Source organism: Papaver somniferum, unplaced genomic scaffold (genome assembly GCF_003573695.1).
Source record: "Papaver somniferum cultivar HN1 unplaced genomic scaffold, ASM357369v1 unplaced-scaffold_114, whole genome shotgun sequence".
NCBI classification, from domain to species: domain Eukaryota; kingdom Viridiplantae; phylum Streptophyta; class Magnoliopsida; order Ranunculales; family Papaveraceae; genus Papaver; species Papaver somniferum.
In genome coordinates, this window is record NW_020620381.1 from 3,225,435 (window position 1) to 3,250,902 (window position 25,468).

Sequence of the window (25,468 nt, forward strand, 5' to 3'; positions counted from 1 at the left end):
CGGTCTTCAAAGATGGGGCCCACGTTCTAACCTTATAAATACCCAATCTCCACTAAGAGGGAGGGGGATCGAAAAAGATCAGGAAGGGAAGGAGAGAGAGAGAGAGAAATAGTAAAGGTAAGTTAATCCCTTAGAGGAGAGAAACATGTAAACCCCAAAAGTCATTCAACTATTCGTGTAACCGTGAAGAACATAGTAAAACAACAAACCCCGTGGATGTAGGCCTTAGTGCTGAACCACGTAAACCTTGTTCTATTTACATTTCAGCACTTTACATTCATTTAGCTCCGTGCATGTTTACTTGTATGTTTTGTTTTCCTTAATACTTATACCCCATGCACAAACGCCACGCATGGAGTTGTTGGATGAGGCCATGATAAACCCGAAGGTTTTGAGTCGATGAATCAACACCCGGGTACCATCATCATAATTTCTTTAGATGATAATGATTGATTGTGAGCGTTCGGACCCCCTCGTGGTCTGTGTGCTCACATTTTCTATGTTTCTTTCATTAATTGTAGGCATTCCTAGTTTAAACCAGAATCAAAATTAGTGTGTCAAACTATGAATGAACGAACATAACTGACTTAATTATTAGTTGCAACTTGAAGTACCCAGGATGAACATGCCATAATATTTATAGAATGTGCAACAAGGGCAATTGGCATACAAACTCTGTTAAAAGTGGAAATCGAAAGTAAGTCAAAATTCTAAGACCATTCAATAACTATATGTATAACTAAATTCTGGAGCCGACATTAGTGAATCATTTTGAAACGGTGACGGATCTTATGTTAAACATTATGGGCAGTATTTTTACGACACATAGTTGTGCATGATTTTGGAATAGGAATACCCGTTAGATAGCAAGAATTTTCACCCGCTAGTCTTAAAGTTTTACAATTCTACATCCATGGATTTTATGTGCCAGCGCCGATGATGGCCGACTGCTGTGCGTCTACTTGTCACATCTCTGTCTGTCCTTAATAGAGGTGGTCTCTGTAATTAATAGAGGTGGTTCATCTAGTACTTTCTCGTATTTATGGTAAATGAACGAGCCTTCTTCCCTGTTTTATAATATAATCTTTGTTTCATAAAAATGAAAAGAAAACGAAGTTCGCATGCGAAACAGAGCAACTGTTTAGTCGAAAGCCGGCGCGCGTCAACACCAGGAACTTTGTGACTGACAGTTATCTAGGGAAGCGTGGATAGGCTGTAAGTATAGTCGGTCTCTGATTGTAGATACGACTCACAGTTGCTCTGTTCTAATTTATTAATATTGTTGGCAAGGATATATATATATATATATATTTATAGAAGTTGAATAGTGAAATTGGTGTGAAATGAAAAGCTATTTTATAATTCTATAACGTATCTAAATTTTAATTTTGATTGATTTTATTTCGACGGAAAGAGGGACTTTGAAAAATTCCTAGAATTATTTATTGGATTACGATATTCAAATTGAGGTTTGAATTGTTACGAAATGGAAGTGGTAAATAAACATACCCTCCTGTTTCATCATAATACATTACACACTGATACAACCAATTTACAATGTGAATTCTTTGATACGTATGAAACCAAATAAAATAGAAAAGACTACTTTGAATATTGGTATTTTGATTATTCTTCAATCATTTAGAGATTTTTTCTTCAGTAAGATGAAATCCATTAGAGCAGTTTACGCTAATCCTGTAATCACGATCCATTTGGATAACCATTAATCTCTTTTATTTAATTCTTGACCATCGTCACCTCAGAATTGATTTATTGATAGTATATATATTTTAGTACGTAGGAAATACTTTTAATTTCTTAACGTGTGTTTGTATCCCGGTCATTTGAAAAATAACGACGTCTCAACTGCAGCGTCGGTGCTACTGCTACCAAACCATCACCCTATGTTGAGATCAAAACAAAGAGGTCCAGAAAAGACTTGCACCCAACTAGATATATGTTACGAGACCATTACATCTCCACGTAATTTTAATTAATGGTGCTAAGGTCGGACATGGGCATGCATTCTGTCCCGCAGAGTTATTATCCAATTAAATAGTTGAAGTCAAAACTGAACGTCCATTCCAAGCTAATTAGATCTCGAAAGATACCAGTAGAAAATATGTATGCCTCGTTGAGTCATTGCCTTGTGAAACAGATGTCTTCAACATACAGTATATTAAAAACGACTATTAGATATCCTCCAGGATTTGCAGTTGGAGTGTTGGACGAGCATATTAATTTTATGTATAAAAATTATTCCCAGAATGAAGATGAACCCTGTTTTTGGGGGCACACATTTTAATTAACAAATCATCCCACTATTACATTTTGATATCTATATAAAGTGGCTTCTTAGACTTCCTGAATAACCATCTTATCTAAATTTTTCTCTCTTACTCTCTTTTTAGCAAAGCTTTTCTTGGATTACTCTCCTAGTAAAGAACAGTGATGATATGTAAACAAAGGGATTTTCAATCACTTGAAGAAGCATGAAGGTATATCTAAACGTCGATCAACGTAATTATTCTCAGTGTTCAACATCATCATCAACAGAAGTATCAACTCCTCTAAGTCCTACAACTCCTCTTTTAAGTCATGCAACTCATCTACACGATCTTCTTATTTCTTTCCTTGGTGAAATTGTCAGTACAATCTTCCTTATAGTGTTTATTGTCTTCGTAGCCATCATAAAAATCGCAATACATATTGTAGTAGCTTGTAGAATAGTTTATCGTGGACTGCATCATCGGGAAACAACCAGAACCTATGCAACAAGCTTCAGCGGCTTGGAAGAACAAGAAGAAAGTGGTGGCATTAGGTTGTCATTAAGTGACCTACAGAACTTTTCTAGTTTTAAATATGATACGGGTGAACCTACTCAAAAATGCATTGTTTGTCTGGAAAGGTTTGTAGAAGGTGAAATTTGCAGAAGTCTACCAAGATGTAACCATGTTTTTCATGCTAGCTGTGTTGACTCAAGTTCCCTCATGCCCACTTTGTCGACGAATCGTTGTTAAACCTGGAGTGGATCAATTACTACTGGCGGATTCATCTGGTAGCAGTGCATAGTTTTCCTTGTAAGATGTGGATTCGGATGTGAGCACGAAACAATAATCGCCAAAAGTTTACATCAAAGAAAAGTTACAAAAAATTGCAGCTTTAACTATCCATAGTTTTGGAAATTTTGTGGAAAATTCCATGTGAAGAAAGCTAGCTGAGCCCAACTTTGACCAGAATGGTTGTCCAAATCATCATTAGATTTTTTATTGGATTTTACCCGAAATGTTTGGAATGTTACCATCGCTCCCAAAAATGAAAGTTTACTGAACAACGAGCAGATTGGAGGTTTGTCTGTCAATGTGAAATAAATTTTTTTGCCTTACATCTTGGTACTTTTACCTTTTGGTTATTCCGTAATCGAAAATGATTCATACACAACCTTATATGTATACCGTGTAAGAGAGGGATGGGGCCTACTTCTGCCTGTATCCCAATGCAAAAAGAGTGACATTTCTATCATTGGATCCCTTTCGGTGCACACAAAGTTGTGTGTACCAAAACCGTTTCGTAATATAGAATCCACTGTCCCCATCTTAAATGACATATTTAACAATTGTTAAAGTCCATCCACGTACGGGCCCTCGTCATCATGTGCCAAAAAGAGGTAGAACTACCTTTTAGTTACAAAAGTTTAGGTAGAACTTACGCATCACAGATCATACATAACTGTTAGTTACATCAACCAACACATTTAGGTATAATTAAAGCAGTGATTCTTTACAGACCGCGAAAACCGATTACGATAAAACTCCTAGACTCAGTTCTTTTTATGAGTTCCGGCAGGCCCCGTGGAGGATGACAGGGGAACCGATATTTGTGAGACAATTTGGGGGCGTTTTTTTTCTCGTTTTTTTTCTCGGTCGTTAATATCTTTTGTAATCAAAGTCTATATACTCTTTCCAAAGGAATCGTTAATATCTTTTGTAATCAAAGTCTATATACTCTTTCCAAAGGAATCAGACTCTCCTAGAATGGTCATGTGTCTAACTACGATACTGATAAAATATGCACGCCATATCACCATTAGTGCTTTTCAGTAATCATCGTTTTGCATAGTGTTTTTCTGACCTGCACCATAAAATTACTTACAGTGAAAAAGTGAAAGTACCTATAAAATTAAACCTGGATTGATTGGGGTATATCCAAATTAATTGGGGTACACCAAATGAGACAAAATAAGGTCATTTTGAAGTAAAACAGAAAGCCCTTTAACCATATATTTTCAAAATGGTTAAAATGGCCCCACAATGATTAGCACTAATTTAATTAAAATGATTAGATTAGTTAAATTAGTTAGATTAGTTAGTTGATTTATAAGTTGGGTCTTAGAAATAATTAGAGAGAGAAGTAGAATGAAGTAGTAGAGGAAGTTTTGGGGGCAAAAGTTAGGGTTTTTGTGAAATTTGTGATATGAGTGAGATGAGTGATTCTAATCCTGATTTTGAAGTGGGGGAATCTTCTAACTTTCCTCTTACGATGAGTACTTGTATGATGATCTACCAAATCATGATCAAATGGATTATATGCATGATCCTCACTTTTATTTTCCTCAAACTCAAGATGGGGATGAAGGTCTTGAGCCAAACGTAGAATCCAATGACCCAGAAGAAGAGAATGGAGCTGCAAGTAATCAGGTAGACAACTTACCTGGTGAAGATTGTGATTTTTCCGTGCAAATGATCGATTTTTTTTTTATTTCCACTTTTGCTGCTCAGTGTCGGCAAGGTCGGCGATTATCGACCCTGCCGACTATAAGAGCCGGCGTGGTCTTCGTTTAAATAACGCTCCGTCTTTTCATAAGCATTGTTTAGTCGGCAAGGTTGAAAATATGAACCCTGCTGACTACCAATTTTTTTTGCAACACAGGAGACGTTACATGAAACATGCTTAAGCCGGCATTATAGTGTATATGGACCCTGCCGACTATAGATCGGCCGTCACTTTTTTATATTTCGACCATGCCGGCTGCTATTTAGCCGGTATTGTTTTGTATATCGACCCTGACGACTTTTGTAGTACACATCAACTAACTTTTGATGTTTTGTAGATTGCATTGGTACCGATGACGGATCAGCCTCAAGCTCACAGTGTTAGGGGTCCTGATACTTCCGCACATTATGCTAATGATTTGGAGTGGAAGGAAAAAAACGACGCGGTCAAGTGGTTATTGAGAAATCAAAAAAGAAGATGTGTGTTCTAGTGAAAAACATCCAACAAAAAGATACACGGTTTGAAATGGTATGCGAGTGTAATGGGTCGCCGGATGCATGTCACTTATGTGTATGATAAGAAGACGACGAGGGTGTACAAGACGAAGTCAAAGAAGTGTGGTTGCCCATTCAAAATTATTTTTGGGAGGAACAAAGAAACAGATAACATGTGGAGAATGAGTAGAGTTGATGTTGGTTGGCATAGCCATAAAGATCCGGAAAGTCTTGTTGGGCACTGCCAAGTTGAAACCGCACGAGTTCGAACAAGTAAGAACAAGTTGGAGAATTAAACCAAGCAATCTCCTTAGTAAGTTCAAGAGGGACGACCCGGATAACCTTTCTTCATTGTCTACAACTTATACGGCCAAGGCAACTATCAAAAGAATTGAATGTGATAGAAGAAAGGTAATGGAAGAATAACAATGGTTGGCACACAAATACAACTACACGGTGAGGCACCATGAGTCATCGGAGGGGAAGGTGGATCGTATTTTTCATGCGCATCCCGATATGATCCAAATAGGCCGGTGCTTTTACCAAGTTTTGTTCATGGATTGCACTTATAAGACGAATAGGTACAACATGCCTTTGTTGAACATTGTAGGACAAACCTCGGATAAGCAATCGTTCACGGTGGCATGGTGTTTTATGGATCGTGAGAAGGATGATAGCTATTTTTGGGCATTAGAAACTTTGAAGCTTCTCCACCATGAAGACGAGACTTCCAGGGTTGTAGTGACCGACAACGAGCAAGCAATAATGAACGCCGTGAGGATAATTTTTCCCAATGCACAAAATTTTCTTTGCACTTGCCATATATAATGCAATCTTAGAAAGAATTGTAGGAGTCGTATCCAAAAATCGAAGACAAAGAAAGGTATTAAACGTGAAAAAGAAGAAGATGAACGTATTATCAAACTAACTAAAGATGAGCGAGAGAAGGAGAAAGAAAAAGAAGACGAAGAATGGAATGAAGGCGAGATAAAATTTGGGTTATTCATGAAAGCGTAGGATAAGTTGGTTTGGTCAATGAGTGTGGCAAGATATGAGATAAACTTGAAGGAGTTAGAGGATGATTGGGGCGTTAATTACCCCAAAGTAGTGGCATATTCAAGAGACAATGGTTGACGCCACACAAAGAGAGGTTTGTGTATGATTTTACTTACGATTATAAACGTTTCAAACTTGAGTCCACAAGTATAGTAGAGCAAGCTCATGGGAGACTAAAATGTCTACTTTTCACGAGTCAAAATGGGATTGTGACGTGCAACATGCTATCCATGAGTACACTAATAATGATATCGACAAGATAAGAAATCAATTCGAAGAAAGTAGGTTCCGGAAGTTGAAGGAGTTAAAGGAGGATGATTGTTTGCTTGTTGGTATACATAAAAACGTCTCTCATTGGGCAATACGTTTCATGATGAAACATCTCAAGTTGTATCAAAAGTATGATGACCCGAGAACACCTTGTAAGTGTATGATAATGAAGGCTATCGGACTTCCATGTCGTCATATGCTTGGTAGGTATAAAACTCCCATTCCGAGTGAATATATAGAACCATATTGGAAGCAACTATCTTTCAAACCGGCTCCAAGAGAAGATCCCGGTGAAGAGTTTGGCGACATGGAACTTGGGAGAATAATCCTTGATAAGTATCCCACATTGAATAGGTTGTAAAAACAAACTATGAATCACAAGTTGATGCCGATTGTTTACCCTTTTATGGAAGAACTTGAAGAACCGGCGAAACGAGATGCTTGCGGTAAACTACCTACCACAAAGACGAGGGCGGAATAAATTGAACAAATTAAAGAGTATTTGAGTACAAAATGCGATCCATCCGGACATGACTATACCGAGGCGCAATACAAAGAGGAGACGGCTAAAAATAAAAGAGGCCGTCCGAGGAAAGAAACAACTACACCAACGGTGTCAAACTTGAATCCAAATGAAACTCCACCTCTTGAGAGTCAAGCAAGTATTGTAAATAAAAGGGGTCGTCCGAGCAAAGAAAAAACTACACCAACCATTTTAAACTTGAATCTAAATTAAATTCCACTTCTTGAGAGTCAAGAAAGTTTTGTGAAGAAAATAGGTCGTCGAGTAAAGAAAAACTACACCAACCGTTTCAAATTGAATCCAAATGAAACTCCACTTCTTGAGAGTCAAGCAAGTCAAGGAGATGTTGTGAAGAAAATAGCTCGTCCGAGGAAGGTAGTAAAACCGGTATTGAAAGAGTATCGCGTACAACTCCCTCAAATTATTTGAGAGTTCATTATTGGTACTGACGACGTCCCAAAGAATGGAAATTGTGGGTTTCACGTTGCCTCCCAACAATTAGGACACCTAAGTGGAGCGATTGAGGAGAATCTCATCCAATGTCAATACATAAGAAAGAAGATGGCCGACCGACTAGAAAAAGACAAGGAGTTGTATATATCAATGAGGCTAGAAGGTTCTATGGAGGACAAAGATTTGCTTACTAGTGTTAAAGGCTCGGAGGGAAATGCACTGATCAAATGGGAGCATTGGTAGAGAATGTCGGAGTGTGGCCATCTATTCGCGGATACGTGGTCATGCATGGTACAATTTTTTAGTAAAGGACTAAGTGTAGCATTTGCACCGAGACATGCAGTTTGTGTGGAGCATCTCAGGCATAGAAGAATTGTTATGGCTTTGGTTGATGGTAATCATTTTATTGGTCTACAACTCAAAAAGAAATGTCCATTACCTCCTCTTTGTAGGTTTAGTTTTTGGGAAAAGTTCATATTCAACAAGAGCAGGGAATGTATGAAACTTTATGAGGACAACATGCACCTTTGAAATGGTTTAAATGAGTCTAGGGAATGTCACATAGATTTGACTAAAGGAGGTTCAATAGTAATGAGTGATGATTGATTATGATTAGGGAATGTCACATAGATTTGAATGAACTCTCTCCAATAGATTTCAGTGATGAGTGATTATGATTAGGGAATAAGGAATCTTTTTGGAGTACTTTTGTAATCGCATTCGTGTTTTGTGTAATGTACTTTGGATTACTACAAATGAATGAAATGGATGTGTTTTTTGGTGTATACTCCTTTGGTCGGCGTTGTATTTATCACACGACCAAGCCGGGTATCCAAGGGTCGGAAGGTTTTGATTTCGTCAGGTTGCCGGCTATACTACATGACAGCACAGGAAAAAAGGCCTGGGACGGTCGACAAGGTCTTGATTTCAGCAGGTTGGCGGCTTTTTTGCGGTCAGCAGGGTTTATGAGGACAACCATGCCGACCAAAACAGAAAAAAAAGTTGTTCCTGGATGTTCTTCACACATAGTATAGGCAGGGTTTATGAGGACAACCCTACCGACTACTTTCGTCGGCTATGTTAATAAACTGTTAAGTGCCGTCTGTTAATCAGCCGGAACGCTTTGAATTTTGTATAATGCCGACTAAAATCGAGTGCAATGATTGTTAAGAACTTTTGAAACTTAATTAGAGAATACAAACCTTAAACATTTAATTAGAGCATACAAACCTTAATTAAAGCATACAAACGATAAAAACTTAACCCTAACACATTTGGGACATAGATAATATCTTAATCTAGTACACAATTTCTTAGGAGAGGTAATTACCTTCATCTTACCATCGTAACATGGATCTGTGCATGATAGAAGGTTGATTTTAGCAACTTCATCTTCATACGGAGCTAGGCGCTCATCTATCCAATAGAAAAACCTACAGCAGGTGCGTTTTGAAGCATACGGATGATATACATCTCCTATTGCAACTTTCATGAGAAATAAGAATCCCTTACAACCATCAATAGTGCATTTTCTTCCTTAAAAGGGACAATCCTTTGCAAAATGACTACTTAGTGTACAAAGACTACAAATATTTGAGTGTGTTGCACTTGAAACTTCCATTCCTTATGCAAGGTTGAAGATGAAGTTGAGAATGCTTTTATAGTAACAACACACTTAATGTCTTGATTTTGAAATTTCTAACCGTTGAGCATTCAATGGGTTGTACTTTGTACCTAAAAAAATAATATTTTTATACTAATAACATTTAAGTCGGCAAGGTCTACATTTAAAACCATGTCGACTACCTATCCCTGACAGCACTATAGCATATAGCCTGGGTGGTCGGCAAGGTCGAGCTTACAAACCATGCCGACTTAGTAAAACTCTAATATTGTCTAAAACTGCACAAAAATGAATAAGTTCTAAAGCAATTAACATAAGTTTAACAAGTCTAAGACCACAAACTAACAGTTCAAAACATAACGTAATAGTTCAAACCACAATCTAAGTTTCTAAACCAAGTGAAACATAATAAAGTTTAAGAATTTCATGGATCATTCTCATTGTTGTCATCTTCCTCCATATCACTAGCTTTTTCACCACCACTAGCTTTTTCACCAGTATCAGCTTTTGCTTTTCCCTTATCTTGACCTATGTAGTCACCGACCTCATTGTAAGGGGTTCACTCCAGAAAAGTCAGATGCCCTCAAAAAAGTTCTTGGATCAACCTCCTCTTCTTCCTCCTCCGATGATGTACATTCTTCATAGTTGAGGGGATTGCTAGGACTCTCCATAAACCTTAGAAATTCTTCAGGATCTTCCTTACCCATCAGAAGTAACTTTCTTACAGGGCAATTTTTTTCAGTTTCATCTTTAGGATCTTCTAAACCAGGATAAATTCTGTCAATAAATTCCAATAGCTCTGCTGCATTGCTAACAAGACAAGGGATATCTTCTATTTTTGCTTCTGGGAACCTAAACAATACACAAATAAGAGATATGAAAATTCTACACATTGAAACATAGTTCTGATAATACAGTCGGCAGGGTCGATAATCTGAACACTTCCGACTAAAACATAGTCGGAGGGGTTGTAATTATATACCACGCCAACTAACACACAGTCGGTAAGGTCCTATTCAAGAAAGATGCCGACTATTAACTAAGAAAAATCAAGTTTTTGTGACCTAAAGTCGGTGTGGTACAAGTCTAATACAATGCCGACTAGATATAAGTCGGCAAGGTTGGTTATTATACCTTGCCGATCCGGGTTATTGTCTAACAGTCGCCATGACTGTTATGAAAACTCGGCAGGATATTCATCTTGAGACCATGCCGGCTCTTACGAAATATCAAAAGTCGACGTGGTTTTAGATTATCGACCTTGCCGACTAAAACACACAAGTCATAATTTTTGATAATCTAACATGATATAACAATCATACAACACATCAGAATAATGGGTTTGAGTTTAAAAATCACTTCCAGTCTTCTTTTCGCCGGTGGATGGTTCTTCTCAACATTCTCAGGGATTGCATTCTCGGGTTTACTTATTCCAACTTTTTCCTCTAATTTGGGTCTTTTGATGTTACCTGTTAAATCTCTGTTGCTACTGGATCGTTTAGAATCAACCATTTTTTGTAGAAAATCAAAATTGAAAATTTTGGTTGATGTAATAAGATGAAGGAAGGAGAAGAGGAGAGGGATTAGAGAAGATAAATCAGGAGAAAGATTAAACGTTTTTAGTTTTTAAGTTTAGGGTTTAGTTTTAGGTTACTTAGTGCAGGGATATTAAAGTAATTTTGCCACGTTTTGACCTCCCCTTACTAAGGGCACTATGTCCATTTAAATCGGGGTACCGGGTATACCCCAATCCAGGAAATTAAAGAAGTAAAGGCACACTTTTCAGAAATGGAAATAGTCTATGACATCATAAAATGAAAGAAATGTAAGCAAACTTTTTCAGAAACGGGAAGCAGGCTAGGACATCAAGTAAAGACTTGCACAACTCTGTGACCGAGGACTATAACATCTCCACGCAATGTGAATGGTGCTAAGTCTAGACATGGGCATTATGCCACGCAAAGTTGTTACCGAATTTAATAGTGGAAGTCAAAACTGAATCATTCCTATTATCAGTTCACAAAAGATACACTTATAAAATATGTATATTCTTGTGAAACAAATGTCTTCAACACGTATAGTGTATACAAAATTATTATTAGACGCGTTCCAGGATCCCAATACTTGCAGTTGGAGTGTTGGACCAACACGTTAAGTTTATGTATAAAATATGTATGGTTTATTGGCTTGTGAAACAAATGTCTTCGACATGTATATAAAACTACTATTATTAGACTCTTTCCAAGATAACAGTACTTGCAGTTGGACAAGAATCGAGATCGTCTGTGCCACTGCTTGTGTGTGTCCTATGTGCCATACCAATAGAAACACGCCACATCATTCCTCTCGTTAACCATGACTAACTAAATAGATTTTCTATTTATACAACACTAATCGATTAGGAAAGATAATTAATTAGTTAAAGAAGATATTACAAATCCAAGAGAAAATACCGTGTTTCTATTGGTGTGGCACATATGGCACACACAAGCAGTGGCACAGACGATCTGGACCCGTTGGACAAAGACTAACACGTTACTTATATATATAAATTATCCACACAATAGAAAAATGAGCATATATAGCGTGGTGCTATTAAGGTGTCTTCCTAGACTCCCTGAACACCTCATCTTATCTTCAAGTTTTTTCTCTTTTTTAGCAAAGCTTTTACTATATCAATCTCCTCGGAAGGTGTACAGTGATGATAACCAAAGGGATTTCAATCATTTGCAAGAAGCATGGAGGTCTTCACGTCTCCGACCAACATAATTATTCTCAGTGTTCAACACCATCATCATCATCATCAGAAGTATCAACTCCTCTAAGTCAGCTTGCAAGCACTCATCCACACGGTAGATGCATGATTAAATGCACAAACACATATTCTAATCTTCTCATTTCTTTCCTTGATGAAATTGCCAACGGTATGTGCCTTGCCGTGTTTATTGTCTTTTTAGCCATCACAAAAATCTCCTTACATATTGTAGTAGCTTGTACAATAGTTCATCGGAAACTGCATCACCGGCAAACAACTAGAACGGGCAACACCACAAGCATCAGCGGCTTGGAAGAAGAAGAAGAAAGTGGTGGCGTTATTAGGTTATCATTAAATGACATACAGAACCTTTCTAGTTTTGAATATGAAATGGTTGAACCTACACATCAAGATTGCATTGTTTGTCTAGAAAGGTTCATAGAAGGTGAAAGTTGCAGAAGTCTACCAAAGTGTAAGCATGTTTTTCATGCTAGTTGTGTCGATTCATGGTTGATTCAAGTTCCCTCATGTCCACTTTGTAGACAAATCGTTGTTACACCTGGAGCGAATTAATTAATATGTACTGCCGGCAAATCGTAGTTACTCAATCACCATAACAAACAAGAACTCAAGAAGCCAATACATATACAATCCATTTTTTGTAAAGAAATGATAATAATAATAATTTGTTTGAAGCATTATGACATTAGTTTTGATGCATCATTTGCATTTTAATTAGTAAACCAGCCTGCACTACTAGACAAGCTGCCGCCGTTCATCTGCAATTTCGCGTGTAGTTGCGCTTTAGAATTTCATAGGCATAATTAAGATGACCAATACTCAGGGACGGAGTCAGGATTTTAATGGACGGTAAATAAAAAGAATAGCACATTAAAAATCGTTGCGTATCAAAATTTTTGTTGCACGTCAACATCAACCAGCAAGAAGTGGTATTGGATGGAGATGTCTGTTTCATTTTGGTCAAACAAATGAATTTGAGAAGAAAGAGGCAAGAGTTAACTACACTCGGAACAAGAAAATTAACGGTGATTAGGTCTTGGAGAGCTGGACTCTTGGGATTTCTGGGGTGCAAAAACCAATTGCGCTTTGATTTGGGTTTGCAAAACTAACACTCAATTCCACACCCTTGCACTACATTGCCTCCGCCCCTGCCTGTACTTCAAATTTGTTTCTCGATACTTTTAAGTAGCATAAAAATGACTGAAGCATCAAACCGGGGATGTAGCTCAAATGGTAGAGCGCTCGCTTTGCATGCGAGAGGTACAGGGTTCGATACCCTGCATCTCCATAATATTTTTTTAATTTTATTTCGTTTTGTTTAATTGTTTTCCCTTCGAACCATATTCATCTCTTCTACTGCCTTGGAAAGTGTTTTTATCCTCCTCCTCCTTGATAGAGCCAGCGACGAGCAGAAACCTAACACCATCACCAGTCCACCGCCACCGTCTAAACAGCCCACCACCGCCACCACCTTCTTCTTCTCTAAAAGTAAAAGCAATACCAGCTTTTTCAGTCATAGAGAAGAGGAATTTCGATGAAAATGGCTGACTAGAAAGGTAAGCTGAATCGTTTTCCTATTCGTCTTTTAATTTGAGAATATGTGTTAGAATCTTATAAAATTTGTAAGTTAGGGTTTCAAAAAGTTGAAAGCACTTGGGGATTTTTCAGAATTAGATTGATTTAGACAGTCATATGAACTAGGTTTAGGTTATTTTTGATGATTTTTTTTTCTGATTAATTGTGCAATTAGGTTGATTCTAGTTTTTGGATGAACTGATTTTATATAATCGAGGTAAATATTAAAATAGATGTATTGCACTTCTGTCTAAGAAAAAGATTCCAATTTGGTGATATAGTTGTATTGGTGTTGAAAGTAATCACCAAATTGGTGGTATTGATGTTATCTGATATGTTCATTCGCATCAAATCCAACTCGTTAAAGTACAATAGACGCTACCTAGTTTCAAATGCTTCTTATGTTACCAAGTAGAGTATTATTTTAGCTTCGTCTTTCGTATCACTGAAATCGGAATTGTCAGTTGTGTAAGGTTAACATGAGTTCACTAAATTGGGCATGAGGTCTGAGTCATAGAGAAGCATAAAAGAGAGAAAAGGGGTATAATGAGAAGCTTTTTTTTCATAATTGGATTGAGGCGACCTAATGACCTATTACCTGAGTTCAGATTAAGTTTCTAAAAGAATGCTATGTCGTTCCATGGGAATAAGGCCATTCGTGTTTTGGACTTTTAGTTTAAATGGTACAACTAAGAGCGATTGGTATCAGAGAGCTACATATCGGTATATCTTTGCAACTCTACTTTTATAAAAAAAAGAATGTTTTGCGCAGTGCTAGCCTGTTATCTCCGTACCATTTATCATCTTGTGCTTTATTGTCAACTTGGCCTTTCTATTTCCATTTCATTGTTCTCTGCTTTATCATTACCTGTAGAACACTATTATATTACAGGCTCAGGGCATTTGTTTTGGTTGCCCTGTCTTTTGAAACATTGTTTGTGTAGCCTTTTTGGAGATTACGTAAGCCAACAGACATTAGTCAACAAGTTTAGGTACAATATAAGTATTCAACTTTCAATACTATTTCCAACTGCAGATGCAATCTGTAGAGTTCGCTTTTCCATATATTTTAAATATTAGACTTGTCAAAAACGCTGCATTGGTTTTGAGCATTTAGCTATTTGGATGGACAGGGACTTGTTCTCGTATTTGCTAGGTTCAACTTTGGAAAGGAACAGCCACTCAGTGATACACGGAAGTGTTTCTTTTGGATAGGGTTTTGCTGATTGTCTTTGGGTTGGCTGGTCAGTTATTCTCTAATATCATTTTTAGCAACATTCAAGGTTCCAGAGGTATGACCAGAATTAGTCCGAAAAAGGAAAAGCATGAGAATGGGAATGAGGGCACTTCAGCCCGAACAAGACCTTTCACATTCGAGGAGATTATGCTGAGAAGGAGAAAGAATAAATCAAGTTCAGAAGCGGAAGCTGAAGAGTCAGAGAATCTTTTGGTGAAGGAAAATGATGTAACAATTCCAAATCATTCTGAACTCGGTGAAGCTCATGAAAAAATCAAGACTAAAGCTTCAGACGATAGTGAGAAGATCAGTTCCACAAGGGAACATGAGAGTACCTCTGTGGAGGAGGACCAGTTAGGTAGAAAAGATAATGAAAATTTTGATGCTAAAAGCTACTTAGTGGCGGAGAAACTAGACAAAGAGGTCAGTGAGAGGACTAAAGAGGAGAAGAGTGAAATAGGTAGTCGTGTCAGTAGTAGAAATGAGGAAGTTACGTCTGAGTTAGAAAATAAAACTGAGAAAGATACTACAAGTAGAGTTGAAGGGGATAAGAAGGAAAAACATAGTCATCACCGAAGCAGAAATGAGGAGAGATTAAAAGATAACTTGGAGAATGAGCCTGACAAAGTTACAAAAAATAAAGGTAAAAGGGATAAAAATGAAAAGTCTCGTCATTACAGAATCAGAAACGAGGAGATATCAAGAGATGACATGGAGGTTGAATCTAACGAAGAATTAAGAAATGGAGCTAAAGGGGACAAAAATAAAACACAATGTCACCGTGAAAGTAGAAAAGAGGAGAGATCAACTGATGTTTCGGAGAATAAACCTGATAAAGATATGGAAAGTAAAGCTAAAGCGGATAGAAATGATAAATCGAGTCATCCCAAAAGCAGAAATGATGAGATATCAAGAGCTGACGTTGAAGTTCAACCAGAGAAGAGCTCTCGGAGAAAGGAGACATCTTCAGGCACAGAAAAGAGGAAATCTGACACTGAAACTAAAAGAAAGCAACGCCCAGCTGGTTATGAGAAAGATAGTTCTGAGGTTGATGGGAATGCTGTAAAGAAACAGGATTCCGGAAAAAGATACGACTCAGAAACTTCGGGAAGAAAAGGTAGAAGGGAGTCATCTCCATCTCACTATGATGAAGAGAGGCCAAAAAGAAGAAGGTCAAGGAGTCGTGAAAAAAGGGATAAAGATAGGAGGTCAATTTCTGATTTGCCTAGGGCTCACAAGCGTACTTCTTATCAGGAGCGGGAGCATGAGTCATCTAGGAAGTCGTATCTTGATGCTGATAAGAATAAAATGTCAAGCAATAGTGGGTATGGAAGTAGTCATTATCATCGTCATGGTGGGCATGAAAGTAGGCTTGGTGGCTATTCCCCTAGGAAGAGAAGAACGGACTCTGCTGTTAAGACGCCTTCTCCTACTGCCCGTTCTCCAGAGAGGAAAAGTGCTGGTTGGGATCTCCCACCTACAGGAACTGACAAAAGCTCTGCTGGTTCCATTCTCTCAAACATACAAAACTCTGATCAAATCTTATCCTCCAGTGTAAATGAGGTGCCTGCTGCTGTTCTTGTTAAATCAAATTCAGCAACGAAAAAAGCTGTATTTTCTGGGTCTTCCTCAAGTACCCTATCAGCGTCAAAGAATTCCACTGCTGATAACGTTCAACCAACATCTCCAAGGAGAAGACTTCTTGTAGAGAATGTACCAACTTCAGCCTCTGATAAATATGTAATGGAGTGTTTCAATAACTTTTTTCTGTCATCAGATGCTTATCACATTCAAGGAACCCTGCCATGCATTCGCTGTTCTGTAAGTGGATTTTTTTTTTCATTTACAAAAAAAAATTAATTTTCTCTTCTTCTTATTGGCATTTCAATGGCTGTATGTGTGGTGCATATTAGATGAATAAAGAGAAGCGGCAAGCTCTTGTGGAATTTCTTACACCAGAAGGTGCCACAACAGCCCTCTCTTTTGATGGTAGACTCTTCTCTGGATCTATTCTCAAAGTTAGACGCCCGAAGGACTTCGCGGAATCAGCAGTAAGATTGCTAATTATGTCTTTTGTTCTTTTTATTTCTACTTTAGTAAGTAATAATATTTTCAATTCATTATTTAATATTTATGTTATGTTAACCTAATCTTTTTCCATTATATCATATTGGATGACATCATCTTTCAGTTTCTTTCCATCTTGGTTGACACATAGAAGATCCTAGGCTTGTAATTTTACATCTTGAGGTTGGCTAGGAAAGTGTATTGGTTTAGTTGAGGAGACAAAAACAAAGATATGATAAGTCAATCCGAATAAGAGGTCTATATGAGGTCAAGGTCGTCTTTTAAACTTTTATTACTAAATTCATGAGACAAACTAACGCACCCCCCGAAGCAAATGTGTTCTTGTGGATTCTAATAGAAGAGTGAAGCATTTTTATGCCATGTGACACTGTCATGGCATCTTGGTTCTTGCCTTTTGTGCCTCTTTGGATACTGAAAATATAAAGTTTGTTTTTGTTGATTAGTAATTAGTTCACATTCTTGAAATGCTGCTGAATTATGATTGTTGGTGTATTGGTCCTGACATTATCTTGTGGTTTATAGTGATATATATTATACCTAGATGTAATATATATGTCATCTAAGTGGGCCCTTAGCCAGGAAATTTGAATTCTGATTAAGACTTGTGTTTATAGACGGAGTTCGTCATCTTATTCCCGCGTAAACTGGCAATATGACAACACTTGGTAGAGTTGCTAATTTCTGCTTTCACTATCATTTTTGTAGTAATTGTGAATGATCTGTGCCACCAGCAACAAAACAAACTCTTAACCTAGGAACTATATCAAAGCATGATATTGTAGAACTGTAGACGAACATAGCATCTTATATGACTTCCTTGTCCCAGCATCAGAGTGACAATCATGTGATAATTTTTCTTAACTCCAGTGGAGCTACCATATTGTTCTTTATGTTAACGTAGGTTAAAACTTTAGATGCCGTGTTTGTGTGTTGTTTGAACTTTGAACTTTCAATATTTGATCTGAAATTTGACGGGAAGCACATTGATTGTGTGTCTCATTATACTGTATCAGTTGTTTTATGTATTTGATTTATAGCTTTGCTGGAAGTCATGAAGTCTTAATAGGAATCTATACTAGTACATAGCACTTTCTGAAGTAAATTGTGGTTATAATTACAATATAATTACATAGTGTGTACTCATTTATTTCTTTACTGTGTTTTTGAGGCAGCAATAGTAGTAATCTACATTTCAGTTTTTGAGGTTAACTTGTGGTTATCATTCATCTAGTAGGTTTTCAGAAAGTTGCTATTTTCATGCAGACTGGTGTCTCACAGAAGCCAATGGCAGTTGTTGATGAAATATCTGACATTGTAAAGGACTCACCAAACAAGGTATGCATTGGTGCTAGGCATAGTAACTGCGGTCTCTAGTCCGTGGTTTGACTTTTATCAAGTTTTCATCAGAATTCGAATTATACTAATTACCTTGATTGATAATTATGGTTCCTTATTTGGTACTTTTTGCCTGAGTATGAATCACCCTTTGCTGTTTCATCATGTATATGCCTCATTAGGTATGATGAGGTGAAAGTTTGAAGGTGTTTTCCACTTGATGTTTTTACTAGTTTTGAAGTATGCTATAATAGCACTTCTATCATTGAAGATCGGGCTGTTTGTTATTTCACATGCTTGCGGGAGAATCCTTAATGAACTTTTCCTTTTGCATGTTTCTGATTGTAGATATTTATTGGTGGAATTGCGAAGGTTCTTTCGTCTGATATGGTAAGTTATCACATATAGGATATTGTTCATTCTCAGAATATTTTTTTTCTTTCTCATAAATGCCCTTCGATGTTGTGTAGATTTTCTGTATCCTAGACGCCGTGTCCATGCTAACATGATGCTATTTCCAGGTAAAGGAGATTGCTAGTGCCTTTGGAGCATTGAGAGCTTATCATTTTGAGGTTAATGAATCTGCCAGTGAAGCATGTGCTTTTTTAGAGGTATAAAACATAGCTATGGTTGCTTTTCTATTCTTTTGTTTTTAGAGGTAGAAAACATAGTTATGGCTGCTTTTCTTTTCTTTTTTATTTCCCCCACCTTAGTTAACCAATATCTTTATGGTCAATTGCCAATTTAGTGTGACCTAAGAATTTTGGTGATCCTTTGTGCAATCTTATGCTTCAGTATGTGGACAAGTCAATTACTCTCAAAGCATGTGCTGGATTAAATGGGATGAAGTTAGGAGGGGAAGTCTTAACTGTTGTCCAATCTACTCCTGATGCATCTATTGCTGGGGTAATGATCACCACTTTGTTCGTTCTTGTTAAAGAAAGTCTCAAGTGTGGTACATCTTTTTTATTTTGTTGTCTCTTTGTTTTAATCAGGGCATTGAAGAGCCACCACGTTATGCGATTCCTGAGCATGCAAAGCCTCTACTTTCGAAGGCCACAAAAGTTCTGAAGCTACAAAATGTGGTAATGTTTTCAGAGCTAATTATCGTGTTACAATCATATGCTAGCTCAACCTGCTTTTCTAACAACAAGGTTTACATATATGTAGTTGAATGAGGAGGAACTATCAACTCTATCGGGACAAGAAGTGGAAGAAGTGTTCGAAGATGTACGCTTGGAGTGTGCAAGGTCTCTCTCCCATAATTTGTTCCGTGATAATTAATTCAACTGCGACACTTTTACTTAGTTTCACTTCGGTACATTTTAACCCCTCTCTTTTATGCAGGTATGGCGCCGTAAAATCTATTAATATTGTAAGGAATGTTAACAGGCCCACCGCAGCTCCTGGTGAAATCATCAATCTGGCTAGTCTGGTGAGTTCTTCACCTCAAATAGAGGATAGATGTAGCCTGAAGAAAGTGGAGCCCACAGGTGTAGAAGTTGATCCGAACTTTGGAGAAACTAGTGGACCAGTGGCTCTAGGTGATGTCAGAGAAACCCTAGTAGATGGGGCAGATACAGCAAATTGTAGTCCTTGCCATGCCGAAAATGAGGAAGATAATCTGGATACTATTGTTCCTACAAGTGACCTTGGCTGTGATACAGTATTTCAAGAATCCCCCTCCCAACTAGATAAAAGCAAAAATCAATTTTCGCAAACTATTAACAGTAGTGATGATTTTCCTTTGCGTAGCAACTCATGCACTGAAAACAGTACAGCCGTTGAGGAGGAAGAAATGAAACTAGAAGAAGCAGGCCTTAAATTGCAGGAAGCTTCGATAGCATTGAATGATACTTCTTGTGCAAAGGATTCAAGTACCCAAGACAATAACAAAAACATCGACATGACTGATGATTTTGAAGTAGGGTGCATTCTTGTGGAGTATGCAAGAACAGAAACCTCGTGTGTAGCAGCACACTGCCTACATGGACGACTCTATGGGGATAAAACTGTGGCAGTGGGCTATGTTGACCATGACCAGTACATGTCTAGATTCCCCAAATGAGGATTTGTAAATAGTGGTTTTTTATTTGGTCTAGTGGCTTGTCATACATAGCGTTAAATTTAGTAGATGCCATTTTTGGATAGTTGTACTCTTGTAAACGACGGTCTCACATTTTCGAAGTCTTCCCGATTTCAAAGAAGGATGGTATTTGGGTACTCCACTCTTCTTTGACAAATATTGTAAAAATGCAGCCATGGATGGAATAACTGAAACATGAGGAAGAAGCCGAAGCAAAGAAGCAGGATTATGTTCTCGTTCCTTTTTATGTGTAAGTGGGTAAAGAGCTACTCTGTTGCATTCCTCATTGTCTCGAACATTTTTGATGTATTCCGTGAATTAGAGTGAAAATCGTGTTCTGCATCTTTCTACATACAAATTTAGTTAACTTTTCTGTCATTGTTTTTTCAATAAACTAATAGGATCATCCGATGAGGTTTTTTGGAAATATCAGAAGTCATGTTTATAATTAAGTAGTGCTCTATACATGCTTGCAGTCATGCCAGACTTCCATGATAGAATGTTTCGTAGAATTACAACCTTGATGATTAAATTTGGGGATTGATTTTATTTTTTCCTTTTTGTCTATAAATTTGAAGTCAAGCTCTAAACCACTTCCATAATAATCTTATATTCACATTCACTTTCGTAGTTGTTGCAGGTAATCTGAAAGTTGTTTATGCTTCTTGATTAGTTGCTGAAATTTGGAGCTGTTGCAGGTAATCTGAAAGTTGTTTATGCTTCTTGATTAGTTGCTGAAATTTGGAGCTCCTGAAACTCTGTTATCGGACTAGAGTCACTAAACAGCTAGTTGCTCTTTTAGTATTTGGTCTTAAAGGTCTTACTGAGGTTAGCATTTTGCCAAGTTAGTTTTTAATTTGAGGATCTTACTTTGTTGTTATGTTACGTGTTCATAAAGTGAGAAAAATAGCATACTGCATCTCGACTTGTGAATCTAGAAGGGCCATAATTTAGTATATGCAGTAAAAATGCGAATAATACATCATGAAAATGGTTTCTTCTCATGTTCACTCACTAGTTCCAGCCTAATTCGGATTTGGTTTCGTAAATTGATAAGGGTTGGTACATTTGTCTTTAACCAAGTAGAACCCACAAACCATCAGATCAACCTGCAGATCAAACAATAAATTAGGTGTGTGGTTCGTATCAACTGGGTATGCTATAGACATGACAACAACCGTCTAGTAACAAAATAGTTGGACAGATTATACAGTTGTTAAGGAGCTAGTTACACTCTGAAGATTTTGCCTTAATTCAGATTTTTGCTCTTAAATAGCTATTTACACTCAGATTTTTATCTTAAAGAGCTATCTTGATTCAGATTTTTTTCTCTTAAAAAACTATCTTGATTTAGTTGTTGCTCTTAAAGAGGTATCTTGATACGGCAGTTCTTTTAAATCTTCTTCTTTGATCTCATCATCATCTGATATTTTTCTGATTTCATCATATAATTTGGATTGAATGTCTTGATGTTTCACTAAATTAGCCATAACCCATTGTAAAGCTGTTGACGTAGTACCAGCACCTGCAGTGAAAAACTCAGAACATAAAGTAACAATTTCATCTTCTGTCAATTTTCTTCCACCTTCATCAGGTAATTCAAGATTCAACAGTGAATCAACATAACATAAACATAAAACTTTCTCATGATTTTCAACCGTTTTCTTCTTCATTTGTTCTTCTTGTCTTGATCTAATTAGTGGAATTAGTACCTTTTCTTGATCAGTTCTCAGCTTATTCATTTCATCTCATTTTCTCTTGAAAATTATTTTAGTCAATCTGGGGTAAAAGTTCAGGAAAAAAAAGTACTAAACTTTTCTGAACGGATTCAACTTCTCTAATTCTTTTGTCTTCGAGTTTTTCCCCAAAGCACATGTAAACCAGTAAACAAAACATACCAAATTGAAAATGATCAGCAGGATTTTTCCCTGATTTCGATTCTGTTTTTATACTTCCTTTGATCTGTTCCAAAACCCATTTTCGAGCTGGTGAGAATGATTTGATCTTTGAAGGATGAAGAATCTGAAGACTAAGATTTCTCCTGAGTAGTCTCCATAAAGGACCATCAGAAGCACTGATATTATGTTTGTTACTTGAAAATCTTTTCAACGTTGCTGCTTCCGGTGGACGGGCAGCAAAAACTGCTCCATTTCCAATCAAGGCTTCATGAGCCAGACTTGAGGTTGTAATGAAGATTGATTTACGATGACCGATAGATAAAAGTTAAGATAGGTCCATATTTTGTTTTCAGATTTCTAACAGTTGGTTCTAAGTCTGCAAATGATTTTCTGAGCCACTGGAAGTTTGTTATGATTGGGATTGAAAAAGGACCAGGTGGTAACTTTGTAGGGGTTTTCAGGAGATTGATTACACATTTTAGGATTGCACAAAACCAAAGTGTGATTACGATTATCAGCCAAATGCATTCTTCCATTGATAGGCACAACTTGTGAGGTTATATGCTCATTGAGGACTGTAAGGTTTCAAAGAGTTACAGTCTTTATATTATTACAATCGCAATAATGCTGTGCTATATTCCCAACTAAAACATGGGTCGGCTCGTCTCAGTCACAATAATGATATACGCATTCACTGTGGTTGTTGTTGCCAGTAATTATCTAGAAATGCAAATGTAAAGAGAAAGTTGTTTAGGCTTCAAGAATCAAGATTTGTTGCTGAAGCTCTGTTGTTATTGGTATATTCTACTTCAAGAATCTGAAAGTAGTATACAACTCGCATCTAAAAACAAGAAGTACACACACAGTAGAGCATTAAAATGCGAAACTGCAGGTCTTCTTCCTATCATTTAAGTTGTTTGTAAAATCCACAAATCAAAGAGGTGTAAGTGATCACTTCTGGACTGCAGTTCTGTAACTTTCTGTTTCCCTATTAGATGGTTAAGGTTCTTTTGTGAAGCGATTCTATATAATAGGGATTTTCCATTTCTCAACTCCTTGCTCATCTTCAGCTTCAGAAGCCTTGCAAAGTACATATATCTATTCAACAACACTCACTTCTGCTGCCTCTACAACTGCAATTTCTTGTAGCTGGATGTAGAGGAGGTGAAGGTGGAGGTGGCCGCATTACACGCGAGGAGGTGGAGGTGGAGGACATATATCAAGAGTAAATGATACACTTTATGTCAATACCCAGTCCCTAACAATAAAGAGTAATGCTACTCATACCGCCACTATTCCCGTGAGAAATCCGGTGGATCAGATCCAATTGTTGAGAAGGGAGCGATTCTTAACACTTGGGTTAGTAGCGGGCTGAGTTAGGAAATGGGACCCTCTACCCTCCTCACACGGTATATCCTGCGAGATTCACTTCCGCTAGACAAAGCATTGTCGAACAATAAAATGTATACCAAATTGACCATTTTCTCTTGCTAAGAAAATAAATTTTGATCTACCTCTAGACAAATGACTAAACCAACAACTCTGGATACCAAGTAAGCTTGGGTACCACATCCAAAAACTACCATTTCTAGCTCCTATGCATATATAAACAAAGAGACTGATTTGTATGTCACATGTTTATTTATACAAATACACGACATTCAAAAGTTAAAAGAGAATTTTCTAAAGCTACTCAAGGGGTTGAAACAAAATCTGCCCACTACATTTCCGAGCCCGCTCATACCTATTATTCAAATAGGTACGAATGAGAAAAATAACTCGTAACCCAATATATATAATTAGTATGAGCAGACTTGAAAATTCAGTATGTAGTTTTTATTTTGTACTTACTATTGATCATGGGTTAACGAATTATGCCTTCAAGAATCAATGAAACTCTAGCACCGTAATCGAATTAGAAGAGAAGAAACAGTAAGTTTAAAGTTCTGATAAAAAACACACTGTTTTAGGGTTCTGATGATGTATTAGAAGAGAAGAAACAGTATGTTTGTGTTTTCAAGAGAAATAATCACTGCTACTTATAAGGGGGGACTGACGTGCCAAGTCCTTGGGTGGAATGGACCTTAGTAGCCAGGAACGTCCGACCACCTCACGAATCTCACTGAGAAATGCGGTTTTGCGCTCCTCACTGAGATTCGTGATGAGCGCGCTCCTAACACGATAGAAATGCCTTCCCATTCGTTGAGAAACGTTTCAATATTATCTCACAGTAAAAGAGAGTTGACGAAAGGGGAAAAGAAAGCAGAGAAAGGAAAAAAAAAAAGGAAGAAACAGAGAAATAAGAAACGAGAAAAGATAGTATAGAAGAAGAAAGGGAAGAAAACTGCAGACGCGCGGTTGCATAGAAAGAAGAAGAAAAATAATATGTAATTTTGGTACTAAAACCCTAGGGTTGTTATCACTTACTTCCTCAGTTCCACTTTAGATGATGTTTTTGGAGTTTTCACGTAGATTAAGGAATGAAGAGAGATATGAAAATTTTCCACCAATACCCTTAAGAAAAGTCTTCAAGCATTAATTGCTATTAGTGCATTTAAAAATAAATTTAAGTTTCAAGACAAAATATAAGAGTGTAGTTGGTACTATTTTGAAAAAATATGAAAACTTTCAAGTATTGTGGAACAAAAAAATAACCCTAAAACATCATCTAAAATAAAACCGAGGGAACATCATTTAGTTTGGGTCGTTCTTACGTCATGTTATTTTGGGCTAGCTTCAGAGCCCAAGCCCAACGTCTTCCCCTACTCACTGCATACATAATACCTACGCTTCCACCTCTAAGATGAATGGATGCAGACATACAAAAGTACAAAACTAGCTTTAGAATACTCCAAGAGAATAAAAAGTAAATAATGAACGAGATATTGTAGGAAAATCATTAGTATGATTATAAAACCTAATTTATGCTCGTGACACGCTTTTCGTATCACATTTTTGTAGAATTTCACGTTTTCCATTTCCAATCTCGTTCCCGCTCCTGGCTACTGAGAAATGGACTGAAAAAAACTATAATACTATAAGAAACTGACTATTATACCCCATTCAGTTTCCCTTCTCAGTCTTCCCTTCACGATCTCCGCCCCAGAAACACCTCACTCATCTTGTCCATCTCCATTCCCAACAAAACCAACTCCCTCCATCATCTCCTCCACCACCACCAACACTAGTACGACCGTGGAAATCAAGGGTTTTATAAGTACGTTTTTTCGTCTGATTTTAGTGGTTTTTTTTTTGTTTAGTTATTAATCTGGAGATTTTA

The 25,468-nt window shown here is 37.2% G+C and overlaps 2 protein-coding genes, 1 long non-coding RNA gene and 1 other non-coding gene across 7 annotated transcripts; 3 read left to right on the forward strand and 1 right to left on the reverse strand.

Annotated features, from left to right (window-relative positions):
* Positions 1–1,108: 1,108 nt before the first annotated feature.
* LOC113328941 lies at positions 1,109–3,385 on the forward strand. The gene is made up of 2 exons (XR_003349644.1): positions 1,109–1,215; positions 2,412–3,385. It is a non-coding gene; the product is annotated as an uncharacterized LOC113328941 (long non-coding RNA).
* A 9,799-nt stretch (positions 3,386–13,184) lies between these two features.
* On the forward strand, positions 13,185–13,257 carry TRNAA-UGC. The gene has a single exon. It is a non-coding gene; the product is annotated as a tRNA-Ala (tRNA).
* Positions 13,258–13,331: 74 nt separating this feature from the next.
* LOC113328794 lies at positions 13,332–22,970 on the forward strand. 4 transcript variants are annotated; one of them, XR_003349558.1, is made up of 11 exons: positions 13,332–13,525; positions 14,678–16,602; positions 16,695–16,832; positions 18,133–18,204; positions 18,553–18,594; positions 18,726–18,815; positions 19,000–19,110; positions 19,200–19,289; positions 19,375–19,454; positions 19,552–20,540; positions 20,922–22,970. XR_003349558.1 is itself a non-coding variant. In XM_026575805.1 (10 exons), exons 2-10 carry the CDS (start codon positions 14,839–14,841, stop codon positions 20,270–20,272), a joined length of 3,108 nt encoding a protein of 1,035 aa, XP_026431590.1. In that variant the 5' UTR covers positions 13,332–13,525; positions 14,678–14,838; the 3' UTR covers positions 20,273–20,839. The 4 variants fall into 4 exon arrangements, 1 of the variants encoding a protein (XP_026431590.1); XR_003349557.1 differs by having other exon boundaries at positions 20,931–22,970; XR_003349559.1 differs by having other exon boundaries at positions 20,980–22,970.
* On the reverse strand, positions 21,631–23,374 carry LOC113328846 (cytochrome P450 89A2-like). Its single transcript, XM_026575846.1, has 3 exons — positions 23,305–23,374; positions 22,189–22,431; positions 21,631–21,875 (listed from the first exon to the last, which is right to left on the reverse strand). Exons 1-3 carry the CDS (start codon positions 23,372–23,374, stop codon positions 21,631–21,633), a joined length of 558 nt encoding a protein of 185 aa, XP_026431631.1.
* Positions 23,375–25,468: the final 2,094 nt, after the last annotated feature.